Genomic DNA, 12,530 nt, shown 5'->3' on the forward strand with positions numbered 1-12,530 from the left:
CCAATACAAAGCAGGTCAGGCAATAGCACTCAAAGGAAGGCGTGAAGCTCCATCCATCCATCCATCCATTTTCTTCTGCTTATCCAAGGTCGGGTCGCGGGGGCAGCAGCCTAAGCAGGGAAGCCCAGACTTCCCTCTCCCCAGCCACTTCGTCCAGCTCCTCCCGGGGGATCCCGAGGCGTTCCCAGGCCAGCCGGGAGACATAGTCTTCCCAACGTGTCCTGGGTCTTCCCCTTGGCCCCTTGCCGGTCGGACGTGCCCCAAACACCTCCCTAGGGACGCGTTCGGGTGGCATCCTGACCAGATGCCCGAACCACCTAATCTAAGCGGCTTTACTTTGAGCTCCACCCGGATGACAGAGCTTCTCACCCCATCTCTAAGGGAGAGACCCGCCACCCGGCGGAGGAAACTCATTTCGGCCGCTTGTACCCGTGATCTTGTCCTTTGGGTCATAACCCAAAGCTCATGACCATAGGTGAGGATGGGAACGTAGATCGACCGGTAAATTGAGAGCTTTGCCCTCCGGCTCAGCTCCTTCTTCACCACAACGGATCGATACAGCGTCCGCATTACTGAAGATGCCGCACCGATCCGCCTGTCGATCTCACCATCCACTCTTCCCTCACTCGTGAACAAGACTCCGAGGTACTTGAACTCCCCCACTTGGGGTAAGATCTCCTCCCAAACCCGGAGATGGCACTCCACCCTTTCCCGGGCGAGAACCATGGACTCGGACTTGGAGGTGCTGATTCTCATCCCAGTCGCTTCACACTCGGCTGCGAACCGATCCAGTGAGAGCTGAAGATCCTGGCCAGATGAAGCCATCAGGACCACATCGTCTGCAAAAAGCAGAGACCTAATCCTGCAGCCACCAAACCGGATCCCCTCAACGCCTGCTACAGGAAAACACCAACAAAACAGGAAGAGCCACCAAAATAACAGCGCAAGACAGGAACTAAAGCACTACACACAGGAAAACAACAACGAACTTTAAAAAAAAGACAACCCGGTGGAGTTTCATTTTTTAATGTTTCTGCTGGTGGTGTGCCTCCGTATTTATTCAATGAAAAAAATGTGCCTTATAACTCTGTTTTATGACCATTGTCAGACATTTATGCTTTACAATCGTCACTTACGACCTCACTGGATCGGTTCGCAGCCGAGTGTGAAGCGACTGGGATGAGAATCAGCACCTCCAAGTCCAAGTCCATGGTTCTCGCCCGGAAAAGGGTGGAGTGCCATCTCCGGGTTGCGGAGGAGACCCTGCCCCAAGTGGAGGAGTTCAAGTACCTCGGAGTCTTGTTCACGAGTGAGGGAAGAGTGGATCGTGAGATCGACAGGCGGATCGGTGCGGCGTCTTCAGTAATGCGGACGCTGTATCGGTCCGTTGTGGTGAAGAAGGAGCTGAGCCGGAAGGCAAAGCTCTCAATTTACCGCTCGATCTACGTTCCCATCCTCACCTATGGTCATGAGCTTTGGGTTATGACCGAAAGGACAAGATCACGGGTACAAGCGGCCCAAATGAGTTTCCTCCGCTGGGTGGCGGGTCTCTCCCTTAGAGATAGGGTGAGAAGCTCTGCCATCCGGGGGGAGCTCAAAGTAAAGCCGCTGCTCCTCCACATGGAGAGGAGCCAGATGAGGTGGTTCGGGCATCTGGTCAGGATGCCACCCGAACGGGCACGTCCGACCGGTAGGAGGCCACGGGGAAGACCCAGGACACGTTGGGAAGACTATGTCTCCCGGCTGGCCTGGGAACGCCTCGGGATCCCCCGGGAGGAGCTGGACGAAGTGGCTGGGGAGAGGGAAGTCTGGGTTTCCCTGCTTAGGCTGCTGCCCCCGCGACCCGACCTCGGATAAGCGGAAGAAGATGGATGGATGGACTTACGACCCCTTTTTTCATTCCTCATGCGACCTTTCAGTTGCTGTAAAAACGTAAATAATTGGACTGTGTTGCAGAGGAAAGGACTTTACCCTCTGCATGTGGCAGCAGCCCTGCCAGGCCCGGAGGGTCCCAAAATCACAGAACTACTGCTGCATGCTTTGTCTGACCCGGACGCACGGGCAGGTGACCATGATGAAATGTATCAACCAGATAAGGTGTGTACCTCCAAATACTGCGGTCATACTTAAATTGCTCAAACTATTGTGACTGTTTCGCAGGTTTCCAGGATGGCAAAATTACCACTGAGGACCAGTGAGAAGCCACGTCTGTTAGAGGGAGGTCGGACAGCTCTGCACATGGCCTGCCAGCGGGACACTGATCACTGTGTGAGTTCATAATAACAATGTTACCGAATGACTAAAGATTAACTGTATGTAACACAAATACATGCAGGGTCCGGTCTGTTAAATGCACTACAATATGTCACAGGTGGGCTTATTTGTTGTTGATTATTAATACTGTCAGGTTCAAACACTGATGACATCTATTAAACAAGACAAGAAGCAAGGAATTAAACAGAGACAGAATTCAATTTAGCTCAATTGAGGAGAGACACGCGTAGACACTGTACCCTTGCACAGTGTCGTCCCACGCTCTGACGAAAGATTGTACGCGTCCTCTTTTATTTGGACTTTCCCTGATTACATGGCAACAGCTGTTTCTAAGGGAGGGGGGTCGTAAACAGCCATCGCCTTTGGTTACAAAACAGTTCAAAGAAAAGGTCGTAAAACAGTTCAAAGAAAAGGTGCCTGGAGGGGAGTCAGGTCCTGATTCCTCTCCGCTTTGTAGATCTCGGGTCAAAACAAAATCTTCCTGTGGATTACAATGCATCAAAGAAACCGACACCTTCATGTCGATTCCCATCCTACACAGTGGAGTTTTACAAGCCTTTTGCTTGGTAGGATCAAAGACCGCTTTTGTCCGCTCGCCGGGAACTCATTGAAACACAAAGTTTTGTAATAACTTAGATACAATTATTCTGACAGATACTGTGTAATTCATGACAACATCAATGACAGGAATCCTTGTTGACTTAATTCAACAATGGCAAAAAGCTGAACCCAAAGCTCTGTATCGGAAAAATCTGAAACAATGTACGGTCACACCGTTAGACTTAGTGTCAGGTTCAAACACCGAACTATCTATTAAACAAGACAAGAAGCAAGGAATCAAACAGAGACAGGATTCAATGTAGCTCATGAGGAGAGCGCGTGTGTGCCCGTACAGTACAGTGTCACCCCACCGCTCTGAGGGAGCTCCACGCCTCCTCATTTATTTAGTAGGGACCAGGTCAGATTGTCAGGTATCTGCATTACCTACCAATTACAAAAGGTTTTTTCTTAAATTTAAGAATAATCTGACCAAAACAATGCTGATAAAAAACAAAACTTCATTGTACCGCTTGTCTTTTTAATCAACTTCCCTGCTTGTTTTGGTGCAGAATGCCAGCAAGGTGGTATTCCTCTTAGTCTCCCACAGGGCCCGAACTGACCTCCTTTGGAGTGGACATTCACCTCTTTCCTTAGCAATATCAAGTGGCAATGACATGGTAAATGCTTCACACTTGCTCTTTCTGTGCTGCATCATTCATTAACTCGTGTTTTTTTCCCCCTTCTTGTAGGCAGTGGAGGAGCTCTTAAAGGGAGGTGCTGATCCCAACCTTCCCTTGGGTTGTGGAGTGGGCAGTGCCCTTTGTGCCCTCAGTAACTTCAACTACTGTCTCGATGGCAAAAGGGCAAAATTGGTACTTGCCCACACACAAACACACTTTGGTATGGTATCAATTTATTTCGAACATGCACACATTTACAACGCGACGCGTCATATAACTTGCAAATTCTCATTACTCTTTACAACATGTCTGAAAAGGAGTATGAAGAAGCAAGGCTTATTTAATCCTAACCTTTTTCCACTTCATATACATTTCTAACACATATGTTCATTTCCTGTTCTAACTTTGCAACACCGTTTACATTCTATAGTGAATTCTAAATACAGCAGTTCTCTTTATAAGTCTTCATGTCAACCCTGATTCTCACAATGAGATGAATTATATTCAATTTTCAATTAAGTTCAATATATTCATCAACATGTTTCTTCTTTGTACTTAGTAAACACTTGTAGTTTGAACAGCCTCTTGAACTGAGTCATATTGTTTGATTTCTTTGCTTAGTCCAGGGGTCGGCAACCCAAAATGTTGAAAGAGCCATATTGGAGCAAAAATACAAAAACAAATGTGTCTGGAGCCACAACAAATTAAAAGCCATATTACATACAGATAGTGTGTCATGAGATATACATTGAATTGAGATGACTTAAAGGAAACTAAATGAGCTCAAATATAGCTACAAATGAGGCATAATGATGCAATATGTACATATAGCTAGCCTAAATAGCATGTTAGCATCGATTAGCTTGCAGTCATGCAGTGACCAAATATGTCTGATTAGCACTCCACACAAGTCAATAACATCAACAAAACTCACCTTTGTGCATTCACGCACAACGTTAAAAGTCTGGTGGACAAAATGAGACAGAAAAAAAAGTGGCATAAAACACGTCCTAGAAAGTCGGAGAAAGTTATACATGTAACAAACTGCGGTGAGTTCAAGGACCGCCAAAATTAGTAGGACAAAACGGCGCTCGCCAAATACTCGAATCAGTGAAGCATGTTTAATATAAACAGTGTGCTTTATAACAATTAGGGAGGTTTGTGTCATGTTTGTCCTCCTACGGAAACCATATTAAAACAAAAAATATATATTTTTTCCCCTCATCTTTTTCCATTTTTCATACATTTTTTAAAAAGCTTCAGAGAGCCACTAGGGCGGCGCTAAAGAGCCGCGGGTTGCCGACCCCTGGCTTAGTCCATTCTAAAATGTACTACCGTATACGGATATGCTAGAAGTCTTAAGCGTCGTACATGCATACAAAAGTTTTAAGTTCGGATTTTCCTCTAATATTATATTTCTTCTCTTTTGTTGTACATTCTTTGGTAGCAGGTTTTAGTTTGCATTGTACATAATTTTCACTGTGTGGAGCTGCACCAAATCAATACATTTTAGTCATTTGGATTCCATACATAGATGATTTGAATGTTCTCTATATCCAACATTACAGTCGTGGTCAAAAGTTTACATACACTTGTAAAGAGCATAATGTCATGGCTGTCTTGAGTTTCCAATCATTTCTACAACTCTTATTTTTTTGTGACATCACATGGACAAAGATAAGACCTTCTAGAGGAAATTTCTGTGGTCAGATGAAACAAAAATTGAGCTGTTTGGCCACAATACCCAGCAATATGTGAGGCCTTTATTCCCAGGAACACCATACCTACTGTCCAGCATGGTGGTGGTAGTATTATGCTCTGGGCCTGTTTTGCTGCCAATGGAACTGGTGCTTTACAGAGAGTAAATGGGACAATGAAAAAGGAGGATTACCTCCAAATTCTTCAGGACAAGCTAAAATCGTCAGCCCGGAGGTTGGGTCTTGGGCGCAGTTGGGTGTTCCAACAGGACAATGACCCCAAACACACGTCAAAAGTGGTAAAGGAATGGCTAAATCAGGCTAGAATTAAGATTTTAGGATGGCCTTCCCAAAGTCCTGACTTAAACGTGTGGACAATGCTGAAGAAACAAGTCCATGTCAGAAAAGCAACACATTTAGCTGAATTGCACCAATTTTGTGGTCAAACATTCAACCAGAAGCTTGTGGATGGCTACCAAAAGCGCCTTATTGCAGGTAAACTTGCCAAGGGACATGTAAGCAAATATTAACATTGCTGTATGTATACTTTTGACCCAGCACATTTGCTCACATTTTCAGTAGAGCCATAATAAATTCATAAAAGAAGCAAACTTCATGAATGTTTTTTGTGACCAACAAGTATGTGCTCCAATCACTACATCACAAAAAAATCAGAGTTGTAGAAATGATTGGAAACTCAAGACAGCCATGACATGATGTTCTTTACAAGTATATGTAATATGTACTGCGCTTTTGGAATTATTTCCCCATATTTCTACACAATAACTTAGATATGGTAACACTATCAAGCAGTAGAAGATATGAAGTGATTTTTGTGAACTAAGAAAGTATTTTTCTTGATCCATTATATAAATATACTGTATTTGCCACTGTATGTCATATATATTTTTATGTGAGATTTCCAATTAATTTATCATCTATTACCACACCCAAAATGTGGTTTCTGTTACTCCATCAATGTTGTCTCCGTCCATTTGTGTTCATTTGCTAAAAAGGGATAACCAAAGTTAACCATGAATTTAGAAATATTTGCTGCAGTTGTTTTAAATCTTTATTTACCCAGGAAAGTCCCGTTGAGATTAAGAATCACATTTTTAAGCGAGTCCTGCAACAAACTTTTTGTTGTCATTTATACATTAGTGTGGTAGCCAGGGGAACAAGGTGGGTGCATTGTCTTGCTTAAAGGCCTACTGAAAGCCACTACTACCGACCACGCAGATAGTTCATATATCAATTATGAAATCTTAACATTGCAACACAAGCCAATACGGCCGGGTTAACTTATAAAGTGACATTTTAAATTTCCCGCCACACTTCCGGTTGAAAACATCTAGATATGATGACGTATGCGCGTGACGGAATCAGTTGATGCAGAAGTATTGGTACCCCATTGAATACAATACAAAAAAGCTCTGTTTTCATTTCAAAATTCCACAGTATTCTGGACATCTGTGTTGGGGAATCTTTTGCAATTTGTTTAATGAACAATGGAGACTGCAAAGAAGAAAGTTGTAGGTGGGATCGGTGTATTAGTGGCGGACTACAGCAACACAACCAGGAAGACAGAGATGGATAGCAGACGCGTTAGCCGCCGAACTCACCTTAACTTCCTCCGTCTTGCCGACCGCATCAGTGATCGGTTGAAGTCCTTCGTCGCACCGTCGATCGCTGGAACGCAGGTGAGCACGGGTGTTGATGAGCAGATGAGGGCTGGCTGGCGTAGGTGGATAGCTAATGTTTTTAGCATAGCTCTGTGAGGTCCGGTTGCTAAGTTAGCTTCAATGGCGTCGTTAGCAACAGCATTGTTAAGCTTCGCCAGGCTGGACATCATTAACCGTGTAGTTACATGTCCATGGTTTAATAGTATTGTTGATTTTCTGTCTATCCTTCCAGTCAGGGATTTGTTTATTTTGTTTCTATCTGCAGTTATGCACGATGCTATCACGTTAGCTCCGTAGCTAAAGTGTTTCGTCGATGTATTGCCGTGGAGATAAAAGTCACTGTGAATGTCCATTTCGCGTTCTCGACTCTCATTTTCAAGAGGATATAGTATCCGAGGTGGTTTAAAATACAAATCCGTGATCCACAATAGAAAAAGGAGAGAGTGTGGAATCCAATGAGCCAGCTTGTACCTAAGTTACGGTCAGAGCGAAAAAAGATACGTCCTGCATGCACTCTAGTCCTTCACTCTAACGTTCCTCATCCACGAATCTTTCATCCTCGCTCAAATTAATGGGGTAATCGTCGCTTTCTCTGTCCGAATCTCTCTCGCTGCTGGTGTAAACAATAGGAAAATATGAGTAGTCCTTACCCCGGTGTTGTCACGCTACTTCCGGTAGGGGCAAGGCTTTTTTTTTATCAGCGACCAAAAGTTGCGAACTTTATCGTCGATGTTCTCTACTAAATCCTTTCAGCAAAAATATGGCAATATCGCGAAATGATCAAGTAAGACACATAGAATGGATCTGCTATCCCCGTTTAAATAAAAAAAAAAATCATTTCAGTAGGCCTTTAAGGACACAACGGCAGGGACTAGGCTGGCAGAAGCTGGATCACGTTTCTGGACGACCGCTCTATCACCTGAGCCACCTTCAGACCCATAAGTCTCGCCCAATATTTAAATAATTGTTTAGAAAAGTTAAAAACCAACAACCACCCAAATGGCAACAAGATGCAATATTTTGTGTTTGAATTAGTAATTAGAATATTTGTCTTGTTGACTGTATCCATGTTTCTTTGACATAGTTGGACATGTTAGAAAAGGCTGGTGCTGACATGCTGATGCCAGTTCAGGTCGGCGATACCATTGGAAATGTAGTCGACTACGCTCATGACTCCTTCAGTCAGGTGACACAACTTTACAGATGCCAACTGAATTGAAAGAATCTTTTTTAAATACAAAAAAGTCACACAAAATTGTATTGCTACATACACTATATTGCCAAAAGTATTGGGCCACCCATCCGAATGATGACAATCAGGTGTCCTAATCACTTGGCCCGGCCACAGGTGTGTAAAATCAAGCACTTAGGCATGGAGACTGTTTCTACAAACATTTGTGAAAGAATGGGCCGCTTTCAGTGATTTCCAGCGTGGAACTGTCATAGGATGCCACCTGTGCAACAAATCCAGTCGTGAAAAATGTCCTCTCTCCTAAATATTCCAAAGTCAACTTTATTATAAAAAAAAAAGGGAAGAGTTTGGGAACAACAGCAACTCAGCCACCAAGTGGTAGGCCACGTAAACTGACAGAGAGGTCAGCATAGTGCAGAGACTTTCTGCACAGTCAGTTGCTACAGAGCTCCAAACTTCATGTGACCTTCCAATTAGCCCACGTACAGTACGCAGAGAGATTTGTGGAATGGGTTTCCATGGCCGAGCAGCTGCATCTAAGCCATACATCAGCAAGTCCAAAGCAAAGCGTGGGATGCAGTGGTGTAAAGCACGTCGCCAGTCTGGGTTTGGAGGTTGCCAGGAGAACGCTACATTGTGCCGAGTGTGAAATTTGTTGGAGGAGGAATTATGGTGTGTTTTTTTTTTTTTGGAGTTTGGCTTGGCCCCTTAGTTCCAGTGATAGGAACTTTGATACCAGGATACCAAAACAATTAGGACTATTCCATGCTCCCGACCTCGTGGGAACAGTTTGGAGCGGGCCCCTTCCTCTTCCAACATGACTGTGCACCAGTGCACAAAGCAAGGTCCATAAAGACATGGATGACAGAGTCTGGTGTGGATGAACTTGACTGGCCTGCACAGAGTCCTGACCTGAACCCGATAGAACACCTTTGGGATGAATTAGACCGGAGACTGAGAGCCAGGCCTTCTCCACCAACATCAGTGTGTGACCCTTTTGGGAGAATGGTCGAAAAATTCCTATAAACACACTCCGCAACCTTGTGGACAGCCTTCCCAGAAGAGTTGAAGCTGTAATAGCTGCAAAAGGTGGACCGACATCATATTGAACCTTATGGGTTAGGAATGGGATGGCACTTCAAGTTCATATGTGAGTCAAGGCAGGTGGCCAAATACTTTTGGCAATATAGTGTATGTATCCACATTTATGAGTGTAGTGCTAAATTATCTTGTTATTTACGCTATATTTTGGATTATTTGGGTGTAAATGAAGCTTGAAACTTCATTTGCATGTAATTTGTTGTGTATAATAATGTAATACCATGGTCTAGGACGTGCGTATTGCCGACACACCCTTCCATGCTCTCAACGTGGAGGAGAGAGAAACATTCCAGGCACGTTGCAAACTTCTGAGCAGGATGGGAGATCTGCTGAGACAGGCTGCTGTACAGAAAGAGCGTAAGTGTACAATATTATTTCTCAATACATAACTGCGTACAGTTTTGAAGTCAGGTGATTCACTAAAAAAAAATGTTTTTGTTACTCACAGGTGGCATTTTTTCAAATGATGCCGAGTCAAACAATCAAAGTCCACTTTCCACGGCAGTAAATCAAAGGTAGAGTAACAAAAAATAAACCAGAATGTGCCATTCTTCTTTGTATCCTTAGTCAGATACTCTATTTCTTCTTTCTTTCCCCAGGACCCCGTTATTGAAGTTCTGCTACCACTGTGGTCGCTCTGTCGCTGTCAAACTAACTGCTTGCACTCGCTGCCACGAGGTTGTGTACTGCTCTACAACCTGTAAGGTCAAAGCGTGGGACAAGAGACACAAGGAGGAGTGTCTGCCGGAGTCAGGTGGGAATCACGGCTCTTTTCCAAACTAACCGCAGGACTGATATTAAATGGTAAATGGGTTATACTTGTATAGCGCTTTTCTACCTTCAAGGTACTCAACGCGCTTTGGACACTATTTCCACATTCACCCATTCACACACACATTCACACACTGATGGCGGGAGCTGCCATGCAAGGCGCTAACCACCACCCATCAGGAGCAAGGGTGAAGTGTCTTGCTCAAGGACACAACGGACGTGACTAGGTTATATGTGACATGCTGCAAATTTAGGCCGTCTAATGTTATTTTTACCTTATTAAATGTTCCATATAAGCTGTCATATAGTTTCCAACCTTTTTTCTTCGGAAAACTACTTTTGCAAAATAAAAATGGCCAAAAGCTACTCATCGTTGTGACATTTATTTTTTTGTCAGGTTCAAACACTGATCACATCTATTAAACAAGACAAGAAGCAAGGAATCAAACAGAGACAGAATAAAATGTGGCTCGATGAGGAGAAACGCGTAGACCTGTACCCTTGTGCAGTGTCCCACCACGTTCTGACGAAAGATTGTCTTTTATTTGGACTTTCCCTGATTACATGGCAACAGCTGTTTCTAAGGGGACGGGGGTTGTAAACACCCGCTGCCTGTGGTCACAAAACAGTTCAAGGAAAAGGTGCCTGGAGGGGGGGGGGTCAGGTCCTGCTTCCTCTTTGCTTTGTAGCTCTCGGGTCGAGACAAAATCTTCCTGTGGATTACAATACATCAAAGAAACCGACACCTTCATGTCGCTTCCCATCCTACACAGTGGAGTTTTACAAGCCTTTTGATTGGTAAGTTCAAAGACAGCTTTTGTCTGCTCGCCGGGAACTCATTGAAACAAAGTTTTGTGATAGATACAATTATTGATACAAACAGCTCAATTTTTGTTTTTTCTGACATCACATGGACAAAGATAAGACCTTCTGGAGGAAAGTTCTGTGGTCAGATGAAACAAAAATGTAGCTGTTTGGCCACAACACCCAGCAATATGTTTGGAGGAGAAAAGGTGAGGCCTTTAATCCCAGGAACACCATGCCTACCGTCAATCATGGTGGTGGTAGTATTATGCTCTGGGCCTGTTTTGCTGCCAATGGAACTGGTGCTTTACAGAGAGTAAATGGGACAATGAAAAAGGAGGATTACCTCCAAATTCTTTAGGACAAGCTAAAATCATCAGCCCGGAGGTTGGGTCTTGGGCGCAGTTGGGTGTTCCAACAGGACAATGACCCCAAACACACCTCAAAAGTGGTAAAGGAATGGCTAAATCAGGCTAGAATGAAGGTTTTAGAATGGCTTTCTCAAAGTCCTGACTTAAACGTGTGGACAATGCTGAAGAAACAAGTCCATGTCAGAAAACCAACACATTTAGTCGAACTGCACCAATTTTGTCAAGAGGAGTGGTCAAAAATTCAAGCAGAAGCTTGTGGATGGCTACCAAAAGCGCCTTATTGCAGGGAAACTTGCCAAAGGGACATGTAAGCAAATATTAACATTGCTGTATGTATACTTTTGACCCTCACATTTTCAGTAGACCCATAAAAGAAGCAAACTTCATGAATGTTTTTTGTGACCAAGAAGTATGTGCTCCAATCACTCTATCACAAAAACATGCAGAGTTGTAGAAATGATTTTAAACTAAAGACAGCCATGACATTATGTTCACTTAACATCTGGTGTTTATCTAGGTGGATCTTTAAGGAGCCAAGAGTTTTCCCCACATAATCAACTTTTTGGTTGAGAAGAGCTAGACGAAGTGGCTGGGGAGAGGGAAGTCTGGGCTTCCCTGCTTAGGCTGCTGCCCCCGCGACCCGACCTCGGATAAGCGGAAGAAGATGAAATCAACTTTTTGACTATTTGCAAACCCAAATGCTTTCTCTTCAAACTTGATTCTGAGACAACCTTCAAACTCAAACCCTCAAAAATGTCTCACAATACCTTCTGTGCTTCTTAATATCCTTAATAATATTAGCGACAATCCCAAATATGATAGATTTACTGTCCAATCGCCAGCCACTTGTCTGACGTCTGTTTGCTATGACGCCGGTTGACTTTCAAAATAAACATCCTTTGTCTTTATTCCTGACAAAGCATGCATTTCAAAGGATTCACAGCCACAAACACCTCCGCACGACTCTTGACAACTACAAAAAAAGTCTTATAAAAAAAAGCATAAACCTGTTTTACAAACGTATTCATTTGTTTTAGTGTCTTCCGGTTGATTTATTGTGAAAATGTTGTTGAGTCGCCATGGTGCTACACTGCGATGTCAGCTTGATAAGAAGAAAGCCCGGCCAGGGACTCCTCCGAGCCTGGGAGTCGTCGAGCAAAGGCGACAGGGACGCGGCGTCCAGGAGTCTTTCGACGGCTCCAAATATGAGGGCGAGTTTGTAAATGGCTTCAAACACGGCAAGGGAAAATACACTTGGAAAAGTGGGGAGGTAAGTTGGGGAAAAACTCGCGAGGTTTTTTGTGTTTCCTGTATTGGGGACTCACAAACCAGTAAGGAAAGCAGCTATTGGCTGTCCTAAAAGTCGCTGGAAATCGCTAGATAACGTCACCTCATTTGCATAATTGATTGCAATGGTT

General features: G+C 43.9%; 2 protein-coding genes across 3 annotated transcripts in view; both read left to right on the forward strand.

Annotated features, from left to right (window-relative positions):
- Positions 1 to 10,287, forward strand: part of LOC133635405 (ankyrin repeat and MYND domain-containing protein 1-like) — a 34,562-nt gene extending 24,275 nt beyond the window's left edge. For both annotated transcript variants that reach the window (XM_062028582.1, XM_062028583.1), the window contains exons 12-19: positions 1,957 to 2,097; positions 2,161 to 2,268; positions 3,384 to 3,491; positions 3,564 to 3,686; positions 7,958 to 8,059; positions 9,397 to 9,523; positions 9,615 to 9,681; positions 9,766 to 10,287. In XM_062028582.1, the coding sequence (XP_061884566.1) occupies positions 1,957 to 2,097; positions 2,161 to 2,268; positions 3,384 to 3,491; positions 3,564 to 3,686; positions 7,958 to 8,059; positions 9,397 to 9,523; positions 9,615 to 9,681; positions 9,766 to 9,949 (960 nt within the window). In that variant the 3' untranslated portion in view covers positions 9,950 to 10,287. The remainder of the gene's footprint in view (positions 1 to 1,956; positions 2,098 to 2,160; positions 2,269 to 3,383; positions 3,492 to 3,563; positions 3,687 to 7,957; positions 8,060 to 9,396; positions 9,524 to 9,614; positions 9,682 to 9,765) is intronic.
- Positions 10,288 to 12,078: 1,791 nt separating this feature from the next.
- LOC133634975 (ankyrin repeat and MYND domain-containing protein 1-like) overlaps positions 12,079 to 12,530 on the forward strand; it is a 44,160-nt gene continuing 43,708 nt past the window's right edge. Inside the window, exon 1 of the mRNA XM_062027635.1 lies at positions 12,079 to 12,382. Coding sequence (XP_061883619.1) covers positions 12,176 to 12,382 — 207 coding nt within the window. The 5' untranslated portion in view covers positions 12,079 to 12,175. The remainder of the gene's footprint in view (positions 12,383 to 12,530) is intronic.

Source organism: Entelurus aequoreus, linkage group LG19 (genome assembly GCF_033978785.1).
Source record: "Entelurus aequoreus isolate RoL-2023_Sb linkage group LG19, RoL_Eaeq_v1.1, whole genome shotgun sequence".
In the NCBI taxonomy this organism is placed as follows: domain Eukaryota; kingdom Metazoa; phylum Chordata; class Actinopteri; order Syngnathiformes; family Syngnathidae; genus Entelurus; species Entelurus aequoreus.